A 26,344-nucleotide genomic window follows, 5' to 3' on the forward strand; every position below is an offset into this window, starting at 1 on the left:
GTTGGTCGTCAAAATATACCAACACATGAAGATTTAAAACAATGGCCTTACCTGAAGGATTTTAAGATATCTGAAATAAATTCTAGTGTTGAACAAATGTTTTGAAGGCATTGGAACCTATACAGATTGATAGGAGCCAAGGCGATGGACCGTATGCTACGAAAACCCGACTTGGATGGATTATCTATGGCTCCTTGAAAAGGAACCATGAAAACGAGAATCAGAGGAAGAACTATCCTACCATTGCCATTAATCAAATATAGTAGAAAAGCCGGTGATGAAGAAATACCACCATGACTTTAATGAAAGTACCAGCAAGGAATCTGAAGAGATGTCGAATCAAGAGTTGAAGTTCATGGGCATTATGAACTACTCAATAAAGACTGACGGACACTATTGTGTGGACTTACCTTTCAAACAAGAAAGTGTTAGTCTGCCGAATAATTGTCATAAGACAGAGCAACGTACCCAGGCTTTGAAACGCAAGTTTGATGAGAATACTAAATTTCATGAAATAAGTATCTCTTTGAAGAATAATTTCTACAAGGATGATTGCTTAAAATCCATGTCTACTGAGCAGGAAGCAATTTTACCAGTAGAACATCCGACTTCTCTTTGCAATAAGGGAGGATTCACACTTTCCAAGTGGATCAGCGACAATTGTGAAAGCATTCCACTAGATAATAGAGCCAAAGAAACCAGAGAGTTGGATTTGGACAGAGACAATCTGCCAATGGAAAGAGCATTGGGAGTTACTAATGTTATACAACTGAAATGTGTTTACACAGAAGAAAATTCTGCGAATGAAGTTTCCAGAGAACTGACAGTGAACCGTTTCTTCAGCAATAAGAGATGGATCAATTAACTAAAATCTCTCTTTTTTTTGATATATGTTAAGCCTTTATGGCCAGTTTTTTGACGTTTATTAATAATTGCCTCGTTATATACTCGGAACAATTAGGAGCCGGTATAAAGTGGCCATTTGGCTTGTTTTGCATGTCATTGATGATGGCATGTGCCTTTAAATTTTAGGCTGCCCGTTATATTGTGGTTGGGATTTATGACATATTTTTGGGCGTGTTTTGGGCTATGCAGCTTGCGCAGAAGTTTAAGTGTTAGATTCGTTTGGAGAGACCATGGAGAAGCTTTACCCTTCGACCGTGCGAGGTGTAAAGGAGATCATGCGAAGTGTAACGGAGACACGAGGAGTTTTCTAATGTTTAAAGTGATAAGCTGGAGTTCGATGAAGATTATAGCAACGAGTCGGAAGAAGTTTGGATGTATCTTGCAGTTTTCTATCAACAATAAAGCTTTTATTCATCAAAAGACTGTGTTTTGAAGACCTATCTGTGAAGAAGTTCTGAAGGTCTGTGGGTGAGCTCGCATGCGTTTCGAAGACATTCCCTTTAACCATGCTGTCCATTTAGTAGCTAGAGGGTTAATTTCTTGAACGATATAAAAATCGGCCGCTACACTGATCTTTCGGTGGCTCAGCAATTCAACTCCCCCTCCCATTCCGAATCTGATCTTTCTGTCCTGGGCCACCTCCATTGACAGAGTGAGGCCAAGCGCAAATTGGAGGAACAGCATCTCATATTTCGCTTGGGTAGTTTACACCCCAGTGGTATGGACATTGACTTCTCCAATTTAGGATAGTCCTTGCTTTCTCCCTCCTTCCCCTCCCCCTTCCCAGCTCTCCCACAAGCCTACTGTCTCTGCCTCTTTCTTTCTTTTTCCTGACCCCCCCGACATCAGCCTGAAGAAGGGTCTCAACCCAAAACCTCGCCTACTCCTTCTCTCCATAGATGCTGCCTCACCCGCTGAGTTTTTCCAGCATTTTTGTCTAAGGTAGAAATGTCAGATTGTTCGCTATGCTAGGCTGCAACAAATATCCAATAGAACGAAGACAGCAGAGAGCATGCGCCTTATTTCAACAATTCTGAATGTTTCTAACTCTCATCAACAAAGATGAAAAGAGAAATTTATATAGTAATTATCTGGCAAACAAGAAACTCCAATATAACATGAAATATAACTGGAGTTAAAGTGCACACTGAAAGTGGGAGGACTCAAGTAATAGAAGTAAATCAACTACATTGCAGTAACCTTCAAAGCACATGGAGAAGTATGTGGGCCGAGCATCATAAATGTGTCTAGAAATCAACTTTCCTGACCCATGTCTCGGAACTACATGAAATTTTGCACAGATTTAGATAAAACATAATTGAGAAGGAAGTCATAACTCGTCAATGCAAAAGTTGCACATTAATTAATTAAACTAATTAGAAAATGAGATCAAAAAAGTAAGCGCCGTCTAGTGTCCAATGCCCATATTACACCATGGGGAGCCTACTTCCGTGTTGCAGTCTATTTAAACCATATATCCAATAGAACGAAGACAGCAGAGAGCATGCGCCTTATTTCAACAATTCTGAATATTTCTAACTCTCATCAACAAAGATTTAATGGTTTAAATAGACTGCAACACGGAAGTAGGCTCCCCATGGTGTAATATGGGCATTGGACACTAGACGGCCATATATATATGACTTGTGAATATGACTGTAATCATATTTAATTATGTATAATTTTGAATGAGACTGCCGCAGAGGTCCGGCTCCTGAACCAGCCTAATTAATGAATGAGGGGTTCCTGTGGGTTCCCCCGTTTACTGAACCCCACTGACCCCAGTGTGCAGAGTGGGGGTCACGGGCATAGTGGGACTGGGCAGCGCCAGGATGGGGGAAAGCTAAGGCATCTTCCACTGACAGGAAAATGCCTAACCCTAACCCTAACTCGTCCCCCTTCCAGTGCTGCCCACAGCTGGAGCTGGAGCCGCTTTGGGACCGGCTGCGGGCTCCGTACAGCTCGTCCACCTCGGCCAGCTAGCCCTACTGGATCATTGTGGTGATCCATGGTGGGCAACAGCACTGCCCTGTACGCCGCCCGGGCTGCCTTCAACACCCTGATAGCGCCGGCTTCGTCAGACCGCCCGCTCGCTCGCTGCAGCACCGACCTACCGACTGCCCGACCGACCCATCGCAGCACCCACCAGCGGACCGACCACTCTCACGACCCCCCGGCGGCCCGACAGCCCGACCGATCCTTCACAGCATCCATCGGCCTACCGACAAGCCTGACCAACAGACTGACCGACTGACAGACCGACTAACACACCCTGACCCTGACCCTAATCCTAACCCAAGTTCTACATTTGTTATTTATCATTTTTACTTAGCAGTTCACATCATAACTTTATAAAGATAAATCAATTGTAAAACAAAATTATCAGCAAGGTTAGCATTACCTTTATTCCTTGGAAGCCTTGTTAAGGGCCTGTCCCACTTGCATGCGTCTGGCGCCACCATACGTGGTCGCTTGAGGCGTACGGGCCGCGCGGGGCCGGTCCCACTTCGAAGCGCGGAGGCGTATGGAGTTGTGCGGGACTGGTCCCGACATCGCATAGGGCTCCGAAAATCCTGCACTGTCCGAAAATTTTGCGCGTCAACGGCCTGTCGGCCCGCAGGCGCATTGAGGGCGTACTCAGCATCTTGACGGCGTACGCAGCGTCCCGACGTCGTACGCAACGTCTTGACGACGTACGCCTAGCGCGTGGCGTTGCGCGATGACGTCAACGCCCGGCGTGGCATTGTGTGATGACATCACCGCCCGACACCGTGCGACGCCCAAATTCAGTCGGCCCGCCTCCTGCCCAGCTGATTGGTAAGTATGACGCAAATTACGTCACGTGCGAACTTAGCATGTACTTACCGCGAACTTAGCGCGAACTCCGCTTCCGTTTGGTCGCGCCAAACGCATGCAATCGCATGCAAGTGGGACAGGCCCTTTATTGTTTTGATGTAATGAAGAGGCAGCCATGATCCCAGGGTCCTCGCTGCCTAGCGACCATAAAACAAAGTGCGGGATTGGTCAATTTGCGTCCGACCTCAATGTCAAGCGTGCATTGATTGGACAATTGCTACTCGGAAAATTTGAAATTTTTGTCATCTATATTACTAAAAGTCTGTTCTTGACAGGTTTTGGCGATCTGTGCTGCGATTTCCGAGAGAACGCCGCCACCTACGGCCGTCATTTTTGGCCACCTCGCTCAGAGCCCCCCTCCGCCGCATGTGTGCCGAGGATTTTTCAAGTCGATGAAAAATGACAGATATTAATGATTTTACAAAATTCCCCATTCTCTCTGCTGCCCCCGCTGGCGGCAGGGGGGATGGACTATAAAACCAGAAAGTGGTGTGCCTCAATTAGTCTGCAAGCTGGAGGAAGGCAGAGGGTCACGTTTCTCTAAGCTGTGAATAACACTGAACACATGTCCACACAACTGTGAATAAGTACCCTTAATGTGGTTTGAAAATGAAAATATGGTTAAAGTAAAAAAGCACTGCCTGCAAATGGTTGTTTGGGGGGTTTGGGTTGAAATAAAAAGGCACTCTCTCTCCCCCCCTCTCCTCTCCCCCCCTCTCCTCTCCCCCCCCCCCCTCTCCTCTCCCCCCTTCTCCTCTCCCCCCTTCTCCTCTCCCCCCTCTCCTCTCCCCCCTCCCTCCTCTCCTCTCCACTCCCCCCTCTCTCAGCTCCCCTCTTTTTCTCCCCCTCCTCCCCTCCATCCCCTCCCCCACCGTCCCTCCCCTAACCCCCCTCCCCTCCACACACCCCTACCCCCTTCCCTCCACCCCCCTCCCCTCCCCACCTCTCCCCTCCCCTCACCTCACCCCCCTCTCAGCACACCCCCTCACTCCCCCCTCTCCTCTCTCCACCCTCTCCTCTCCCTCTCCTCCCCCCCTTCTCCTCTCCTCCCTCTCCTCTTCCCCCCATCTCCTCCCCCCTGTCCTCAACCCACTCTCCTCTCCCCTCTTCTCCTCTCCCCCCCCCTATCCTCTCCCCCCTCTCCTCTTTTTCTCCCACTCCTCCCCTCCATCCCCTCCCCCACCGTCCCTCCCTTAAACCCCCCTCCACACACCCCTACCCCTTCTCTCCACCCTCCCTGCTCCCCACCTCTCCCCCTCCCCTCACCTCTCCCCCTCCCCTCACCTCTCCCCCCCTCTCTCCCCCTCACTCTCACCCTCTCTCTCTCCTCCCCTCCACCCCCACCTTTCCCCTCTCACCCACCCTCCCTCTTCTCCTCCTCGCCAGCCCCTCTCCCTCTTGCCCCTCTCTCTGTGTCTCTGCCCCTTCTCTCTCTGCCCTCACGCTCTACCCCCCCCCCTCCCCTCCTCTCTAGATGTGACTGCAAGTTGGGGGCTATGCGTCAGTAGATAGGGTGGTTATGGGGTAAAAGGAGCAAATTAATAATATTAATATAATATCAAGGGGGGTAATTAGCGTGAGTGCGGGGGGGATAGTTAGTGTGTGTGACGCTGCATGCCGCCTCCCCCCCCACAACTGCACGTTGGGGGAACAGACCCAACGGGTCTGCACTTGGACTAGTACTTTTTTTTAAATGTGCAGGTTTTGGTCTTGGTGAGTTTCAGGTATGATTTATACATTTTTACACAATATGTTAAAAATTCAGGTAGTTCCGTGAGGGGTCATGAACTTGAACGAAAAAGCTCCTCGCCCACAGCCTACAATGAACATTATGATTGAACCCTGCTATATACCAACTACTTGTCACTACCAATGCTTCACAAAGGGGCAATACAGAAAGCCAGTCACCAACAGTGGAGATACCTCACAATGCTGCAGCCGGTGTGGTATCTTATTCAACAATAAATATACTTGAACAATGCTTTTTTGAAAGTTACTAATTTGTTACCCAAGTCGTCCATCCATCGCGGCGGCCCCACCAGGGATAATTTTGGTAATAAAAATCCCTGGATCATCTGGAATATGGGGATTGTCGATTCCTCCAGCAATGCTAAACCCCAGGCCTGAATTACCCTGCAAAAGGACAGAATTTATCAATTGTTGATTTCAACCAAAACTCAATAAATCAATGAACTGGCAACAGAACACATCACTCAGTTAAAATTAAATTCAAGTCCTGGTAACTAAGGCCAGCTGAGGCTCAGGATTCAATTCATAGCATCACAGCGGAGCTCAAGGTTTTCTATAATTTTTTATGACCCAGTCCCTGTGACTGAAGATTAGTCGAGAGTTCAGCCCTATTAAACAAGGACTGACAATATTGGCTATCCTTTATTACATTGTGGCACAGACCTTGATTACGTATTGGAAGGCTGTGTCCCACACCATAATGTATTATTGCTAATTCATAGATGGGAGCAAATACATTTATTCCCCATAATCATACGGTATGTTCATTCCACCATTATCATATACACTCGTACTAAGTCAGAAACATTTATACTCACTAGACACTTGGGTTTACCAAATCATTTTTAGAAAAGGATATAGCCGTACAAAGATTCTCAAACCTACAAATTAATTACTTTGATGGCATTTGGTTTATTTTGAATTAACTTATACCTGGAACATCGTTTAAAATAAACCATCTCTAGAATAAAAACAGCAAATGGGTAAAAAAAGACTTAAATTGTTCTCAGTTTGTTATGTAACCTTCAATGTTCATTAATATAAATGACTGTCTGGCATGTTGCATAAACCGTAGAATGTGTAATACTGTACTGTAATCTGTTTTTGTAAACCATCTGTAAGCCCTGAAGGTGCTCTTTGCAACAATTAGCAAAAGGGGTACCTGAGCACGATACCTGCTGAGCACTGACTTGTTGAGTCAACATTGAAGCTGCTGTATAAAGCAACAGCACATAGATCAAGGAAATGCAGTTTGAAGTGAACTAGGTTGGGATAAATGCCAACTGTGACTTTTAAATTTGTGACCACATTTAAGCCAGCCACCACATGATGGCTTTGAGATAAATTATTTTGATTTAAGGATTGCTAAGCATCAGATTCAAGATAATTTTCAGTTGCAATGTAGCATTGGGGTTACATTATAACAAAATGCTCTATTATCAGCTCTTTTATATATTTTTCATGGTACAGACTCAGAAAATATGCATTTTCCATAAGGTCTGCTTCTTTACCTTGCTGTTGCAGAGTATATACACACAATATTTAATGTTAGACATGTTCCTGAAATTACTATTGGATGTTCCAGATTACTAAATGGCAATGCTGTATGTTTTTTATCCTCGAAATGTGAACTGGTGGACCGTCACTGCAATTATACACAGTGAGATACATGTCTTTCATTACAATTGGGATTCAACTCTGATGGAATACGACATATTTTCCACAGATGGAAGCAGTGTGTACGTAATAAAGAAAATACACATCTATTTCCTTCTCTAGCCATAAACTTTGCCTGGGGGATTCCTGGTGCAGATCTGCCACTTAGTTGGGTTCAGTGTAAAAATATAAAATTCAGGTACAGGTGCTAACCTCATAAGCTGAAAAGGAGTGTAACATACTGACGAGAATGTTGCCAGGACTAGAAGGTCAGAGCTATAGGCAGAGCTTGAGTAGGCTGGGATTTCTTGGAGCGCAGGAGGGTGAGGAGTGATCTTATAGAGGTGTATAAGATCATGAGAGGAATAGATCCGGTTGTTGCACAGAGTCTCTTGTCCAGAGTAGGTGAATCGAGGACCAGAGGACATAGGTTTAAGGTGAATGGGTAAAGATTTTATAGGAATCTGAGGGGTAACTTTTTCACACAAAGGTTGGTGGATTCGAGATGAAATTCTGATTTCACCTGACCAACTGTGGAAGTTATAATATTTCAAATATATTTTGTTTCGCAGTTTGAAATGTTTTACTTTTTTAATGGCAGTTTTATTGTCACCTTGGAAATCTCAAATCTGAATGACAAATGGTTTACTAATCATGAAAGATCGCTACTAAGCCATATAAGATATGGGAAAAGAAAGCCTGCGTTGAAAACGAAACCTGTGAACCTACTGGTAATGGGAAAACATGTGCAGACAATTATAATGTTGAGCCATAAGGAAAATAACCATTGCAAATATATGGGCAGAATGAGTGCAAAGATTCAATAATAACTGCAAGGGCCGGTGATGTCCCTGTTTCTCCAACCTGCAGCACTTGACATATGAGCATTTGACAAGTGAGAGCCATTCCTAAAATGCATCTTTCCTCTTGCTCTTGGAAATAATCCATTAATCTCTGTAGGTGAGTCTTCCCAGACAGCATGGCATATAGCCAATTTTAAAAGATACAGTGTGATTCCTCCTGCAGAATCTGTTTCAGTTTGCATTAATAGGGCTGTAAATCTAAGCATATACCCACAGATGAGAACACTCTCTGAATACTAAGCTCTGGCTGAAGGGTCCAGGTTTGAGTTACTTTGCCACTACGTTTGACATTTAGGAATTGAACAATAGATCTAATCTCCACTAGGCCATGAGTATTTCTTTTGCGACTACTATAAGGGGAGAATAGAGGGTCTATTTCCCTTGTCAAAATCAATAGGTCAGCAAATGAATGCGTGTGGCAATATTGATTATATCTAAGGGTCAGAAACATGCTTCCATCTATCAATAAAGGCACACATTAGTGGTCACTATGCCCTAACGATTGTGTACTTTCATTTACAACGGAACCATTAATGAACAAAACAGATCTAGAGACAAGAGAGTTGCCTGTGCATCATCCATCTGAGCAGAGCTCTGCAAAGCATTGTTCTTCATTAATCCCATGAATTGTAATATTAAAATTGAATCAGGATATTTGTCTAATACGTGAAAATACACTTTTCAAATAATCAGTAAATGGGCGACTAAATTTGGAGGATTGCTTTCAATCTAGGCGTGAGCTTTGTTGTATTTTCATCCTTGAACTCGTTTATATGCCATGGTCTATTTCCATTTGGATTCAACGTGTAAAGGTTCAGTGTGTCCGCCAGCCATTGGGCGGCTCCTGGCTGTCTACCAGTTCGTAGCTAAATGGTGGGAGTTATGTTTTAATGATGTTATCTGTTTGCAAAAGCTTGCAGGGTGAACCTGGGGATAGCTGAGTGGCAGGTAAACTGGTTATCTTCAACTGCCCATTGGGTTAAATTTCTGCCGGATGGGCAACAAAAAAAACGATCCTATAAGAAAGCACTACTATAATCCCATGTGAAAGAAGTGTAACCATTATTATCCAATCACTTGAAGAACCAAATTACACTACTCACACGTTCCAGGATTATCTCTTCATATTTGTACATTCCATCGCTTCCATTAGCCTAGGAAGGAAATAAATAAATAAGTTTCAACCTTTCAAACAACTAGTCAGTCACATTCCTGAATGTTTTTGAACCAAGTGGCCAATGTCTGCTGAAAAAAAAATCAGAATACACTTAAAACTATATGCATTCATCAAATTACAATTATTTTCATTCCTTGTAAATAGGTACCCATCAATTGGGGGGTGGATATTCTTCCAATTGTATTTTTTAGAACATAACATCATAAGAAGAAGCACCAATAAGCCATTTGGCTTCTAGCGTCTGTTCCCCTTTCAATAGCCTCATAGCTGATCTTTTAGTTAAATGCAATTTTCTGCACTAACTCTATATTCCTTGAGTTCCTTAATATTTAAAAAAAACTATTATCTCTGTCTTGAATATGTTCAGTCACTAGTCTCTAAAGCCTTCTTGCAAAAACAATTGCAAGGATTCACTTGTTTTTTCTTATTACCATTCTGTACCACCAACCATTTACTTTAAGCAAAATGCTCAGTGCAAAATAGGCTAGCCATGATCATTATCCATGTGTTTAGCCTAGGGGTGGGGAACCTGAGACATTAGGACATTAAGAGCGGCCTTTTGAATGAATCCAAATTTTGTAGATCAAATCCTTTTATTTTTATTTAAATGTTTTTGCTCATCTTTTATTATTTTTTATTTTAATCTTAAAATGAACGTATTTAAAATACCAAAGAGTAAAAGAAGATTCAACAAAATACGTGCTTTTCAACTACGTATTGCTGCAAATCTACATTCTCCTACCTAACCCAAATCAAGACGCCCTTAAGGTCACAAATGGCGGATACCCATCTAGAAGATCAGCTGAAACTGCGTACCTCCATGTTGCAACCAAATATTCAAATGCTTTCCCACATAAAGCAGTCACAACAAAGACATTAAAAGATTAGTTAACTTTAGAATTAACAAAATGTTTTCATTTTCTTGAAGTTAGTACATAGTCGTTAGATTTATAATGTACAAAATAATGTACATTTTGAAGTATATCTAATTGAGGTTTCTTGGATGCGGCCTTATTAGATTACATAGAAACATAGAAAATAGGTGCAGGAGGAGGCCATTCGGCCCTTCGAGCCAGCACCGCCTTTCATTGTAATCATGGCTGATCATCCCCTATCAATAACCCGTGCCTGCCTTCTCTCCATATCCCTTGACTCCACTAGCCACTAGAGCTCTATCTAACTCTCTCTTAAATCCATCCAGTGACTTGGCCTCCACTGCCCTCTGTGGCAGGGAGGCCAAGTCACTAATGCCACATTACAGCTAACGTAATGTGGCATTCCTACACAAAAAGGTTCCCCACCCCTGGTTTAGCCTTTCCAGTCCTGCAAGAATATTGTAAATATCAATGAGATCAACCTTTTCTTATCGCTAATTTTGTTCACCAGACCAGGATCACTTCTCCTGTTTTTTTGTGCCTAAAAAGGAATACTATTTATTCATAATCTATTCTATTAATTCTTTAAATGTTAGCCATTGTTTACCATCAAACCTTTACCATATTTTCCAGACTACCATGGCAAAGCTATATCTCATACCAATATTGTATGCTTTGTTTCGATTTAAGACAGTAGTTTCATATTAGTATGGTGGCGCAGCAGTAGAGTTGCTGCCTTACAGTCCAGAGAGCCACATTCGATCCTGACTATGGATCAGGATCATGGAGAATACGTGTTCGGCACGGACTAGAAGGGTCGAGATGGCCTGTTTCCGTGCTGTAATTGTTATATGGTTATATATGGATGCTGCCTGTACTTGCACTATGCACTAGTGCACTATGTAGGCACAATGTTTGTGTTAATCCTGGCCAGATTGGAGAGGCTAGGACTTTAAAATGGGCTAAAAGCTTCAGCGCTGCTGGGAATTTTGGTCAATTTGGAAGTGCTCTCTGCAGAACTGGGACAAGCTGTGGAGTGGTGCCAGTTTGTCTAGAGCCCAGATCCAAGCTGCAGGAAAAGAATAAGAACATCTGCAGACCCTGTCAATTAGGTGCAAAATGTATAAAATGGATTGGATGACTGCAAACCAGCCATACACCTTGTAAATAATTGTAAATAATGTTGCAGAGTTCTACTTTGCCGAGTGTTGATTGGATGAGGTATTGAGCCTTGTCTGGTTTTCTTGCCGATCAGGGTAAATGTTGCTATGTTTGCTTCCTTGAGAAGCCCTATTTGAATACAATATATTAGCTGCTGTATTATTGGGTTAGGGAAATGTCTGTTATGTATGGGGTTAATCGATATCCATAATTGGATTGTAAAGAATCCACCCCAATGTGGTTCGGACCCTCAAGGTCCCGGGACCTATAAAAGTCCGCTGCCGCGAGGTCCCGCGTCAATCTTCTGGGAGAGCGCTTAGGACTGCGTGACCTTCTGGAGTGTCTCTGTTTGAGCGAGGCCTAGAGGGCTTGATCAGGCAAATACAAAGATTGAGCCCGTGTTGGTTAGGTACAGCGGTGGGAACTGTAATTGTGGTTTGTTAACATAAAGATTAGTTGATCAAGTGCTTGATTCAGTGGTTTTTGACTGAAACTAGACTGGGGGATAGCTTAGAATGAGCAATTTACAATTGTATGTTCTCCCGGTGATTGTGTGGGTTTTTCTCCCACACTGAAAGAAGTACAGGTTTGTAGGTTAATTGGCTTTGGTAAAGATTGTAATTGTCCCTATTGTGAATATAGTGCTAGTGTAAGTTATTCGCTGGTCGGCGCAGACTCGGTCGGCCAAAGGGCCCGTTTCCACGCTGTATCTCTAAACTAAATTATTTTCAGTAAAATTCTATCATGTGATGGTCATGTTTCCCAAATGGCCTCTTAACCTCTAGATTATTAACAAACCTTTTATTATCACACAAACGTAGCCTGTTGGTTCCTCAACATATTAATCTAGGAACAATTTCATACACACTATAAATTCATTCATTACATTATTATTGCTAATTTGCTTTGTTGAATCAACATGTAGATTACAATCTTTCGTGATTATAAAAGTACATTAATGTTTATTTCTTGATTTATACTATGCCCTACATTATGAATTCTGCTTGGGAGTTGATCATTGCAAGTACAAAAGATAATGTGAGTTGACATTGACCTAGTTGACTTTTCCTTGGTCAGATTGACAGTCAGAGCAAACGCTAAACACTATTGTCGGGGAAGAAAAAGAGTGTGGAATTATGTACTTTACATAAAACAATTGGGAATTATTGTTACAAAGTCCAACAAAGAAATGAAATAAGATTTGGATCCACCAACATTTTCTTACTTCTCTGTAGAGGTATAATTATTCAAAATAAGACATATAAAATATATATGTATGGTATCAATGTATAATGGTCATGTTACTGGACCTTTTACCTGGAGACATGAGTTTGTATTCCACCAGGACTGCCAGTGAATTTAACTGAAAGCATGTACAGTAACCTTCGTTATCACAGATCTTGGTGGAGGTGGGGCAAATGGTATCCGTTATTGTCGATTGTCCGCTATAATCGAGAGTAATGTATTTTTATTGTATATGTAGTGGGGGAAAAAACAATTGCAGTTGCTGGTTAATACACAAAAGGACACAAAGTGCTGGAGTAACTCAGCATGTCAGGCAGCATCTCTGGAGAACATGGATAGGTAATCAGTCACTGAAAGTAAGCATGCAGTCACTGAAAGTAAGCTTGCAGGTACGGTAGGCAGTGAAGAAAGCCAATGGCCTTCATTGTAAGAGGATTTGAGTTTAGGAACAAGGAGGTCATACTGTAATTGTACAGGGCCCTGGTGAGACCGCACCTGGAGTATTGTGTGCAATTTTGGTCTCCTAATTTGAGGAAGGACATTACTGCTATAGAGGGAGTGCAGCGTAGGTTCACCAGGTTAATTCCCGGGATGGTGGAACTGATGTATGATGAAAGAATGGGTCGACTGGGCTTGTATTCGCTGGAATTTAGAAGGATGAGAGGATATCTTCTAGAAACATAAAATTCTTAAACGATTGGACAGGCTAAATGCAGGAAAAATGTTCCTGGCGTTGGGGGAGTCCAGAACCAGGGGTCACAGTTTAAGAATAAGGGGTAGGCCATTTAGGACTGAGATGAGGAAAACCTTTTCACACAGAGAGTTGTGAATCTGTGGAATTATCTGCCATAGAAGGCAGTGGAGGCCAATTCACTGAATGTTTTCAAGAGAGAGTTAGAATTAGCTCTTAGGGCTAAGGGAATCAAGGGATATGGGGACAAAGCCGGAACAGGGTATTGATTTTGGATGATCAGCCATGATCATGATGAATGGCGGTGCCGGCTCGAAGGGCCGAATGGCCTACTCCTGCACCTATTTTCTATGTTTCTAGATAACGTTTCAGGTCTAGATCCTTCTTCAGTCTCAATCCGGAACTGGGCCTGGATTCCAGGTGAGTTGACCACCCTAGTCCTTTGGCAGCCAGGGGAGAGGCGAGGATCAGCGGAGTCAATGGTCATGGCCCATGGGCGGCCAGAGTGCAGGTAAGGGTCGAGGGTGGTGGTTGGCAGAATGGTAGTGGCAAGTCTACCAAGGAAGCAGTGTAGGCCGGCGGTGGCGGCAGAATGCCCGGCTGGGGAGGCGGTGTGCAGGCACCCGGCGTTGCAAGCAGCCGGGTGGCGTGGGGGCAGTTGTTGGTAGGTTGTCCAATATAACTGAAAACCATTATAAAGAAGTCTGTTACAACAAAGGTTTGTTGTAATTGTTAGAAATGCTGGTATCACATGTAGTGACTGTAAAACCACAGGATCATTGTAAAAGCGTGTCTGATTCACTAATGTCCTGCAAGGGAGAATACCTAATGTTGGTTAGCGCTTTGCGACTCAGGCTCACACCATTGTTATTGACTTTTAATAGCTCCCTGAAATGCCCTAACCAGCCACTCACTTAATGATCAAGGAGGGACGAATAATAAATGCTTAATAATACCCACGTCCTTTGGCAGTGACAAAAGGAGCCTAATCTACGATTTGCTGCAAGATATTGGTGTTGGCAATGGTGCCACCACAGTGACCCCAGATGGCTACCTAGTAATTTAATAACATCATCAAGTAAGCCACAGCACAAGGAGACCACTACAGGTTGAAACATCCATATTTCACATTTTGACTGACCTTAAACTTCTGATGAGCAATAGCACGATCGTGACAGAAATAGTCAGAAGATACTACAACATTCTTAACACCCTTTTCTTCTACTAAAAAGGCTCATGCACATAATCTAGAAATGATTGACAAAAATTGTATCGATTTTCATCCTATATCAGTTACACACATTGAAACATTCATTTTCAGTCGTATTTCATAATACAGGATATTTATACTTCTGTTTATTCTTTAAAGTTTCCAGAATCATCAAAGATGAACTACCAAAAGAAAAGGTAGTCTCCGCCTCTGATCTCTCAACCCTCACACCAGGGAGCTCCAGGTGTTAACCACGTAGAAGTGAGAAACTAATGGAAAGAGTAATGCCCCTGTCCCACTTAGGAAACCTGAACGGAAACCTCTGGAGACTTTGCGCCCCACCCAAGGTTTCCGTGCGGTTCCCGGAGGTTGCAGGTGGTTTCTGGAGGTTGCAGGTAGTGGAAGCAGGTAGGGAGACTGACAAAAACCTCCGGGAACCGCACGGAAACCTTGGGCGGGGCACAAAGTCTCCAGAAGTTTCTGTTCAGGTTTCCTAAGTGGGACAGGGGCATTATTTAGGATGAACAGAAAATTCCACCTTTCATGTATGTTTGGTTCCCGATTCAACTGACGTCCATGACTATAACGTATTAGGATGCTTCATTCTAAAGCACCAAATCCACTGGGTCTTTTCTTTTTCTATACTTTCTTTTGTTGTAACACATCAGAAAATGACAGAGGAGCCTGGCCTCTTTTCTTCATTCTTGTACCTTTCCAACAGGTCTCTCCTTCCCTCCGAAGCTCCAGCCCATAGTTATCCAACTCGTGAAATGTAGAAAGGGTGCACATAATGTGTGGGGTGAATCCGTTATAAAGGGTGTTGAGAAGATCTGGGGTGAAGCTGAGGAATCAGTTGCTGCTGTCTTCTGAATCAGGAGATCTCCTGCACAGGTGAGATGTCTCCTGTGACAGATCCGAGTCATCTGGCATTTAAAATACATCAAACATATGTTCGGCACTGGGGATGCTGACTCAGAATGTGCTGTGCATGGTGGGTTTCAAGAGTTCACAACACCGTTTGCAGGCCTAGGTAGGTGCATGTAATAAAGATCATCTTGCAATGAAATGCCATGGAAAAACAATCCACAGCTGAATGTCTTCCATTGGAACAAAATGGAACCAAGGTTAAGCACAACATACCGGCCATCGCTTGAACAATTGGATTGGGCAGTCTCATGAATTCATCATCCTGAATAGTACTATTTGGTTGCTTTCTTGTCTATCATACTCATGAAGAGAGTTCACTGTAGTCTAACTACAGCTATATACACTTGCAGGTGCCTCACAGATACAAAGGACTTTCTTGAAAGGAGTGCAGGTTCAACTTACATTAGGGGAAAACTAGCCGTGTGACACATGAGATTGAAGATAGACCCAAACAGCTAGAGTGGGGACAAGGAACGAGTGTTTCCACTAATCTTTCCACCACAAGAAGCACAAGAAGCGCAAGACAAACACCATTGCATGCAGATGCCGAGACATGTGTTCAGCTCTGGCTGAACAACATCTAATCTTGTGGACTCGACTAGAACAAGAAGAAGCTGGAGTAACTCAGCGGGACAGGCAGCAGTTACTTCAGCTTTTTGTGTCTATCTTCGGTTTAAACCAGCACCTGCCGTTCCTTCTGACACCTGAGCTATACAGCCAGGGTGGTTGTTATGTAAGTATGATGCAGCCTGCAAGACAGGAGAATTAATCCTGTCACTCGGATGCCTCAGGAAAATTGGGTTTTGGACTGAGGAAAACAGTAGGTATACGAGGAAAGCACATCCTTCTTAAGCATGTTTGATTAATATACTTTGGGCTGTAAAGACAGGCCCGGAAACCTGCCCAACACCTATAATGCTTGAACTGTGAGGCATCCTAACTTCCGTTGTATTTTCAAAAATGGTCTAAAGAAGGATATAATGAATGATGGATGCTTCTGCTGGGAATGAAGCACCCAAAAATCTTATCAGGGAAATGAAAACGAAAGTATGAAAGAGTAAGAATTACGAAAAAATGTGGTGAAGTTAGGATCAAGATCCTACAAAGTGTGAGAAAATGTTGCTATCTTCGATTGGAAATCTGTCATATTGCAAAATTGTTTATATTGCAAAAAAAAAAGAGAATTTCATTTATATAGAGTGAAAACAAAGTGCAGGAGGAATTCAGCGAGTCACGCAGTATCTTTGGAGGAAATGGACAGTCTGAAGAATGGGCCCATCCAAAGCGGCACCTTTCCACTCGCTCCATAATTAACACCTGACCCACTGAGTTCCTCCAGCACTTTGCGTTTTGCTCAAGTATCCATCATCTGCAGTTCTTTGTATTTTCATTTAAATAACTCCTTTCATATTCAGGAAATATCCTGAAATACTTCCGGGCCATTAAATCTTTTTGAATTGAAGCCACCAATTTAATACAAGCAAACCAGCAGCAAGTTTGCCATTGTGATAGGAGCCCCTTTCACAAGTGGCACCTGCACCCATGGCACATTCACATAGTACTTGGCTGAGGTATCTGGTATTTTACACACACAGACATGTGGCGTAGAGATTGACTTCAACCCCCTGCGTCTGATGTGGGAACACTCTTACTGCACTATAGCACAGTATCAATCAGCAAAGCAATGCTCAGCAGTGTATAACATTGAAACTGTCGTGCTGAAATGATTGGTTCAGATACTCTGAGTATCTCAGTTCTGGTTACTGAAGCACAAAGGAATTTTTAATCCCTGGAAGAAGTGTAGAGAAGTGTAACTAGGTTAATCTCCAAAGACTAGGAAGGTTATGAGAAAATATCACACAATTCCCAGTCTTGAAGAAAGTGAACAAGACAGGACCTCACAAGGATGTTAAGTGGAAAGGTACAGTATTTCAAAAAAAGCCAAGTCAGTAGAATAAGTGGTATAAAAATAAATTGATAAAAACTGTGTCTAATATGAGTCTGCAATTCTTTATACAAAGCACAATCCATAACAGGAATTGCTATCTGGGTAAAATGGGAGAACTTGAGTCAGCCCTAGACTTTAACTTCGTGGAGCTCACGGTCCCTGGTTAGAGACCGACTTCATGAGCTCCAAGCCGCAGGAGCAGAGCTGCCAAGTTTTGTCAGAGCATTTCAGTGTTTTAGTACCTGAAAATCTGTATTTTGCTGAGGAAATTAGTATTCATAGCAAAAGGATTTGAGTATAAGAGCAGGGAGGTTCTACTGCAATTGTACAGGGTCTTGGTGAGACCACACCTGGAGTATTGCGTACAGTTTTGGTCTCCTAATCTGAGGAAAGACATTCTTGCCATAGAGGGAGTACAGAGAAGGTTCACCAGATTGATTCCTGGGATGGCAGGACTTTCATATGAAGAAAGACTGGATAGACTCGGCTTGAACACGCTAGAATTTAGAAGATTGAGGGGGGATCTTATAGAAACTTACAAAATTCTTAAGGGGTTGGACAGGCTAGATGCAGGAAGATTATTCCCGATGTTGGGGAAGTCCAGAACTAGGGGTCACAGTTTAAGGATAAGTGGGAAGTCTTTTAGGACCGAGATGAGAAAATCATTTTTTACACAGAGAGTGGTGAATCTGTGGAATTCTCTGCCACAGAAGGTAGTTGAGGCCAGTTCATTGGCTATATTTAAGAGGGAGTTAGATGTAGCCCTTGTGGCTAAAGGGATCAGGGGGTATGGAGAGAAGGCAGGGATGGGATACTGAGTTGGATGATCAGCCATGATCATATCGGATGGCGGTGCAGGCTCGAAGGGCCAAATGGTCTACTCCTGCACCTATTTTCTATGTTTCTATGTTTATACACGGTGCCATTTTGCTGAAAAAAATGTTTTTTTATGTGCGGTCATGTAAGAGTACAAGAATGCATAACTTTGCTACCAATTGACATGTCTTCTACGCACCTTACTTGACAGTGCATTCATTGCCATCTCTTTGTATACTTCTGTTTGAACGGCTGCTTCCTGCTTTTAGCACCAGATGCTGATGTAGAAGCCATTTTGGAAACCTCCCTCCCTCGCTCTCTCTCCCTCCTTCCTCTCTTTCCATCCCTCTCCCTCCCTCCCTCTCTCCCTCCCTCCCTCCCTTTCTCTTCCTCCCCTTTCCTTCCCTTTTTTGTCCTCCCTCTCTTATTCCCTCACTCCCTCTCTCCTTCTCCCTCGCTCCTTCTCCCTCCCCGAACAGTCTGTGACTCATAGTGCTGTGGCCATAGCGCTATGTGTAAAGCCCATAGTGCTATGTGTAAAGCCCATAGCACTATGTGTAAAGGCAATAGCGCTCCAGCTGGTAGCGCTATAATTAGAGCCCATAGCGCTAAACTGACAGTGCTGTATAAACCTGTAGGCGGGATAGGCAGATCAATGCTTACAAAAATAATCATCCAGATCTTGAAATTTAAAATACTAATAGATTTAACCTGCCATGATTTTTTAGAGTTACAGTATGACTTTTTATATCCTTGCATTTTTTAAGCAACAAGATGAAATAGGAAGTCGGGCCGATGTAAAAAAAATCCGTATTATACAAAGCAAATTCGTACGTCTGTATTCTTATCGCCTTTCCGTACAAAAAATGGAAAATCCGTACTACTTGGCAGCTCTGCAGGAGCTTCGATCGCCCCGACACGGGAGCTTCGATCGCCCCGTCTGCGGTCTTCGATTGCCCCGACCACAGGAGAATAAAGAGGAAGAAGATAAGAGTTTATTGCCTTCCATCACAGTGAGGAATGTGGGGAATCTGCTGTGGTGGATGTTTATGTTAACTTTTATTTAGTTGTGTGTCTTGTTGCTTTTTTTTGGCATGGCTGAATGGTAATTCGAGTTTCACTGTACTTTAATTGGTACACGTGACAATAAACTGACCTTTGAACATTTGAACTTTGGAAATTGTTCTTCACAGAGCAATATTAAACCGTTGGCAAATGTAGCACTAGTGCAGCTGTCACATCTCTAGTTGATATTCCGTTATAATATTCTACTATGTAATTGTGTGAAATAGAATTGGTCATGTGTACTTTGTGTGCAAAATGGAAATTTTCCTCTACTGGAATATATTGACTGGTCTACCAATTAGGAAAGATTAGGAGCTATAGTGAGGGAGGAGATGTGGGATGTTGGAAATGATAAGGACTGGCTTGGTGAGACCATGGGGTTGTGAGGGGTGGGTGTGGAGGTGTGGCGAGAGGAAGAAGGGGTGTTGGGCAATGCTAGATTGGAGGAGCTTGTTAAAATTAAAAAGAGATCCGCTGCAAAAGGATTAGGGTCTCAAACTCTGTGCAGCCAGAGCAGGAAAGGCAGCATCCCTTTAACTTGTGGAGAAAGTAACCTCATTATGAAAACCTGCTTTTGCTTAAGCATCCCGTACGGTTGGCAAATCGATCTTAACTGAGTGACGTCCAAACCTACGTTGTACCCTGTTGCTGCCACTGCACATTTTTAGGCACCTTCATGCGTGAGCAGATTACATGCATGGTGAATCCTGACCAAAAATAGCAACCCATACAACCTACACAATCAGCTTTTCACTTACATTTTAATAGTTCTGTATAGCATAAAAAACATTGCATTATGTGAATGGAATGAATAAACTCCTGATCTTACGGCCTTCTACCTGATGGAAAAAGAAGGTTTTAGAGACCAAAATCTCAGTACATTATTTTCTCCAGGTTAAAAATGACTTGTGGCATTTGAGTGCTTTTGGGCGAAATGTGTAACCCTTGGTCCGGGAAGGCAATCACCTCATTGAACTGAATATGTTGAGGTTAATGATATAATTCACACGCCAGTGGGATTTGAACATGCAATTATTCTGTACCTGTTGCCAACGTAACCACAGCAAACAAGCACCATGCATGAAGTTGGCCAGAGGAAAACTTTGCCTCCTGAGAAAATTCATAAATACACAGGTTCTGGAGATATGTCATAATAAGTATCAGCATTTCTGTAAGAAATTAATGTGCCATATAACTGCTCTCTGTCAGAAGTTGCCATGGATTTTACTTCCTTCAATGAAGGGTGATCTATTAATAATAGATATTTGTCGTTGCAAGCAGAAATACAAAAGGAGACATTTATACTGGTATCAAGTTTCTGATGTTACTTGTTTTAGTGTGGGGGAGGGAGGGGGGGAGCAACAGGACTGTGATGCAACGTGAAGGCAATTGAGAATGCAGTTCTTAAAGTTGAGCAGTGAAAACGTTTGTATTTGTGACAGATACATTGGCAAGCGTGTGAGATACAAACTTACTCAACTGTTTATCCTGTACATTGAATGAGAGGAAAAGCTCCTGAGGGTGGACGACACTGTTGAAACCTGAGGTGAGGACACAGAATGGAAAAAGATGGCTATATACAAGAAGGGGAAGGCAATATTGTTGCTGGTGGTAGGATAACAGATATAGGAAATACTGGTGAATTACAAACTCAGATAAGAGCATAATGAAAACCTAGAGTAAACTTTCCCTTGTTCGATACGTACAACAAATACCACAGAAAACAGTTTAAGCCGTATTTTCTATACTTTTGTTACAGGAACAATTGGACTGGAAATGAGAAAATCAGGCAAAACTATCTGATATGTTTCATTAATTGTTTAGGGGAGGCAGGTTAAATATCTATCAGTAGCAAGATGGCACTTTAAAGAATGTGGCCATTCCAGCCAGGATACGTTTGTAAGGTGTAAACAAAGCCCATGCCCATAGCTATGATAAAGGCCTATAAATGCCCATTGAAGATGGCCCTGTACCTAAATTGTCAAGGAGTAGGATATATTTTATTGAATGCTAGTCTATGAAATAAATAACTCTGGTAAAGATTAGAAATGGAAATGCTGAATGTTATTTATTGCGTGTGGAGGAAAATTATAACGGTACATGTAAGATCATTTTATAGATGGAGGAAGCAACTGTGAGAATAAGCTTCAATGCTGAGTCATCAGTCTGTCAGAGGCCAGAATGCACAGCTGAAACATTGCAACCATTTTCCAATGAGATGGAGCAAAACAGGATTGGGCACATGTGCAGGACAGCCATATGCAGGAATAAAATCTTCCTATTATCATGATAAGAGCCTGTCTCCTGTTGGATTGCTCCCATCACGATAATGGGAAGATTTTATTCCATTGTGGAAAATAAATTTGTGCAAGAATAAAATGGGCTATAACTGTGTATCTTTTATTAATTATTAGTCAATTATTAGTCAATAGTCAATTGTTAAAGAGGTAATAATGGGGCATTTGGATAGCAGTAAAAGGATTAGTCCAAGTCAACATGGATTTATGAAAGGGGAATCATGCTTGACTAATCTTCTGGAATTTTTTGAGGATGTGACAAGTAAAATGGATGAAGGAGTGCCAGTGGTTGTAGTGTATCTAAACTTTCAGATAACGTCCCGCACGGGGGACTGGTGACTAAAATTAGAGCACATGGTATTGGGGGTAGGGTGTTTACATGGATAGAAAATTGGTTGGCAGACCGGAAGCAAAGAGTAGGAGTGAACGGGTACTTTTCAGAATGGCAGGCAGTGGCGAGTGGAGTGCCGCAAGGCTCGGTGTTGGGGCCGCAACTGTTTACCATATATATTAATGATTTGTAAGAGGGAATTAGGAGAACACTAGCAAGTTTGCAGATGACACAAAGCTGGGTGGCAGTGTGAACTGTGAAGAGGATGTTAGGAGGTTGCAGGGTGACCTGGACAGGTTGAGTGAGTGGGCAGATGCGTGGCAGATGCAGTATAATATAGATAAATGTGAGGTTATCCACTTTGGCGGCAAAAACAAGGGGGCAGATTATTATCTCAATGGGGTTAGGTTAGGTAAGGGGGAGGTGCTCAAGACCTGGGCGTCCTTGTACACCGGTCACTGAAAGTTGGCTTACAGGTACAGCAGGCAGTGAAGAAAGCTAATGGAATGTTGGCCTTCATAACAAGAGGATTTCAGTATATAAAGAGGTTCTTCTGCAGTTGTGTAGGGCTCTGGTGAGACCACATCTAGAGTATTGTGTACAGTTTTGGTCTCCTAATTTGAGGAAGGACATCCTTGTGATTGAGGCAGTGCAGCGTAGGTTCACAAGATTGATCCCTGGGATGGCAGGACTGTCATATGAGGAAAGATTGAAAAGACTAGGCGTGTATTCACTGGAGTTTAGAAGGATGAGGGGGATCTTATAGAAACATATAAAATTATAAAAAGACTGGACAAGCTAGATGCAGGAAAAATGTTCCCAATGTTGGGCGAGTCCAGAACCAGGGGCCACAGTCTTAGAATAAAGGGGAGGTCATTTAAGACTGAGGTGAGAAAAAACTTTTTCACCCAGAGAGTTGTGAATTTATGGAATTCCCTGCCACAGAGGGCAGTGGAGGCCAAGTCACTGGATGGATTTAAGAGAGAGTTACATAGAGCTCTCAGGGCTAGTGGAGTCAAGGGATATGGGGAGAAGGCAGGCACGGGTTATTGATAGGGGACGATCAGCCATGATCGCAATGAATGGCGGTACTGGCTCGAAGGGCCGAATGGCCTCCTCCTGCACCTATTTTCTATGTTTCTATGTTTACTGGAACCCTAGGCCCTTTTCTAATCATCTAGATCCGTAGGACTAACACTATCTCTGGGATGGCTTACTGGAAAAAAGGCATATCTGAGTTTTGGAAAATCCATTTTCAAGGTTTCCGTCGGCAAATGGATATGCAATTGATTGAAGTCAACATCGAGTTAATATTTTGTAAAACATCCGTTGCACTCAAACTCACGAGTTTCAACTTAATCAATTAAAAATGTTTCAGTATTGAGTTAGTCAGACAGACTTTTTTCTTCAGAATGATGGAGGTAACTGAGAAGAGAAATGATCTTATCAGTTTAAAAAAGAGAATCAATTGCATTGTATAATTAAACAAGAAAACTTTTAAAATTGACAGAGAATTTAAAGATCACAGAATCAAACTAGTGAAAAGCAAAATTAGCACTGATACAGGATGTTATTATTTGTAAGGGGGAAGGGGGGGGGGGGGGGGGATACAGCAAAGACCTGGAATTGTTTAAGAAATAATTGGATCCAGTATTATGGAAAACTGACGTAATATATGCAGAATGGCTTTCCTCACTTACATGTATATTATGGACCTATGATTTCAGAACACCTTTTTCCACCTGCCATCTGTTAGCAATCTCTATTCATATAATAAAAAACAATGCAGAAAGCCATTTCCCTGTATTCCTTCACACAAAGCATTAGTGTATTCCAAATCCTCAAATGTACTTGACCTCAAGTTCAAGTGAGTTTATTGTCATGTGTCCCAGATAGGACAATGAAATTCTTGCTTTGCTTCAGCACACAGAACATAGTAGGCATTTACTACAAAACAGATCAGTGTGTCCATATACCATTATATAAATATAAACACATGACCTGCCAGGAATTTAGAAGATTAAGGGGGGATCTTATAGAAACTTACAAAATTCTTAAGGAGTTGACAGGCTAGATGCAGGAAGATTGTTCCCGATGTTGGGGAAGTCCAGAACAAGGGGTCACAGTTTAAGGATAAGTGGGAAGTCTTTTAGGACCAAGATGAGAAAATCATTTTTTACACAGAATCTGTGGAATTCTCTACCACAGAAGGTAGTTGAGGCCAGTTTTAAGAGGGAGTTAGATGTGGCCCTTGTGGCTAAAGGGATCAGGGGGTATGGAGAGAAGGCAGGTACAGGATACTGAGTTGGATGATCAGCCATGATCATATTGAATGGCGGTGCAGGCTTGAAGGGCCGAATGGCCTACTCCTGCACCTATTTTCTATGTTTCTATGAACTGAATTGATTGCTTAAATATAATCACAAAGCTTGTTGTCAGAAATGTAGACTTTATGGCTGCCTGTATTTCTTATTTTGAATGGATTCTGGGATGGATAAAGGGTCAGGGATCAGCACAGTGCAAAAACTGCTGTAGGAAACCAAACAAGGATAGGAAAATGTTCACCCCTCAACCTGGCCAAGAGTTACTTAGCTCAGCACTTCTGCTCAATCTATAGCTAATCAATCTTCTTGCCCAGTTGCATCACTGATGCTCACGTAACCAGTTCCAATCTTCAATCTTCTCAATCTCAATCTTCTTTGACCAGTTATCTACTTGCTGAATTATGTTACAATGGGTAGATGTACCTGCTCCTCTACAGGGTCTCCCCACACTAGTGACAGGCAGATTCCTATTCGTATCTGAAGCATTATAAATCAATAAATGTGCATATAATATTGTGCCATCATAATTTCTATTGAATACTTTTTTTTTTAGAGCTTTTCTATTCTAGTGAGCAGCAGATGCACAATAATGCAGTGATCTACAGACGACCGTTCATGAGTGCCAATGCAATCAATTTTTCTCGGAACACATTTTGTGGTAATAATTAAGTAAGCATTGCAAAGATTCAGATTAACATGGTTTCACCATGTTACAGATCATAATACTCACCTGTAGTACCATCATAAGAAATGTATTGTGAATACAATGTGAAGAAAATGACTGACTGAGCCTCACCATTCTCAAGTGTCATCAGCCATTTCCATCAGTTTACAGTGACTTCTAAACAATATAGGCAATAAAGGCAAACTACTTACATAAGGCCCAGTATCCATGGAGTCAGCATTCACAATAATGGGAGGAGGGTTTGCCTGTAAAAACACAAAATAAAATTTGATTCCACCGTAATCAGTTTATAGACTCTAAAAAACATCTAAAAAAGTAATGACACTAGTGTAGTGTTTAATGCTGAAATGTACAGCAAATGAGTGTAACCTAACACCATGAGACACACCAACCTAACCAGCACGGACAAGCAATCAGGCGTAGAGAAGTGTGGAAATATCTGTCAACAGACTAGCAGATTCAACTTTCACACACTAACAATGAATCACTCCAACAAAATCTTTTAACAAATTTGCATCTCATATTTGAAAACTAAAACTTAAATTGCTAATTTTTACATTTCTATGAGGTCCAGCACTTGGAAGTTGAAACTGATGGGAGAAACAATGGTGCAGCAGTTAATGCGGCTGCCTCGCAGCTCCACATATGATGACCTTGAATGCAGTCGTGCAAAATGTGCATATTGCCCCAGTGACCATATGGGTTTCCACTTGATCCTCCAGTTTCCTCCCATGTGCCAAAAAGCATGTTGGTTGTTAGGTTGTTAGGGGTCTGAAGAAGGATTTCGGCCTGAAATGTTGCCTATTTCCTTCGCTCCATAGATGCTGCTGCACCCGCTGAGTTTCTCCAGCTTTATTGTGTACCTTTGGTTGTTAGGTTAATTGGCTACTGTAAACTGTTCTTTGTGCAAATGGATGACAAGAAAGTCAGTTTGTGGTAGGCAGGATTTCATGGGGAAGCAAGAGTTAAACTGGGATCAGGATAGGTAAGTGCATGATGTTGTTGTGGATATGGCGGGCCAATAATCCATGCTTTCGGACTTTGACAGGAAAAAAATGTATTATTTTGCTGGCTTCGTAGCCCAATGCAAAATGTTAAGTTTAGTTTAGTGATACAGCACGGAAACAGGTCCTTCGGTCAACTGCGTCCCCACTGCGTCCCCACTGTGTCCACACTGACCAGCTCCATAATCAGGGACATCACTGACTACAAGAGCAGCCCCGCCTGCCCCCACGGTGATATCACACTGGCCAACGAACTGAACACCTTCTTTGCCCGGTTCGAAACTGGCAACACCACCAGGAGTGGAATAACCCCGGTCATGGCGGAGGGACAGGCCTTAACACTGAGCACTCAGGAGGTACAGTGCGCTCTGCGTAGGATCAATCCACGCAAGGCTGCAAGCCCGGATGGAGTCCAGGGAAGGGTACTAAAGGACTGTGCTGTACAGCTGGCGGAGGTATTCACGAGAATCTTCAATCTCTCTCTATCTCTGGCAATGGTCCCCAAGTGCCTGAAAACAGCCACCATAGTGCCGGTGCCGAAAAAGTCCAAAGTCACCA

The 26,344-nt window shown here is 42.7% G+C and overlaps 1 protein-coding gene across 7 annotated transcripts in view; it reads right to left on the bottom strand.

Moving 5' to 3' along the window:
• The window catches only part of dlg3 (discs large MAGUK scaffold protein 3), a 418,354-nt gene that overhangs the window by 173,180 nt on the left and 218,830 nt on the right, over positions 1–26,344 (bottom strand). For all 7 annotated transcript variants that reach the window (XM_033030629.1, XM_033030632.1, XM_033030628.1 and 4 more), the window contains 3 exons: positions 24,974–25,027; positions 9,134–9,184; positions 5,771–5,895 (listed from right to left, as the gene is read on the bottom strand). In XM_033030629.1, the coding sequence (XP_032886520.1) occupies positions 5,771–5,895; positions 9,134–9,184; positions 24,974–25,027 (230 nt within the window). The remainder of the gene's footprint in view (positions 1–5,770; positions 5,896–9,133; positions 9,185–24,973; positions 25,028–26,344) is intronic.

The sequence above is a fragment of the Amblyraja radiata genome, chromosome 12 (assembly GCF_010909765.2).
Source record: "Amblyraja radiata isolate CabotCenter1 chromosome 12, sAmbRad1.1.pri, whole genome shotgun sequence".
Taxonomy (NCBI): domain Eukaryota; kingdom Metazoa; phylum Chordata; class Chondrichthyes; order Rajiformes; family Rajidae; genus Amblyraja; species Amblyraja radiata.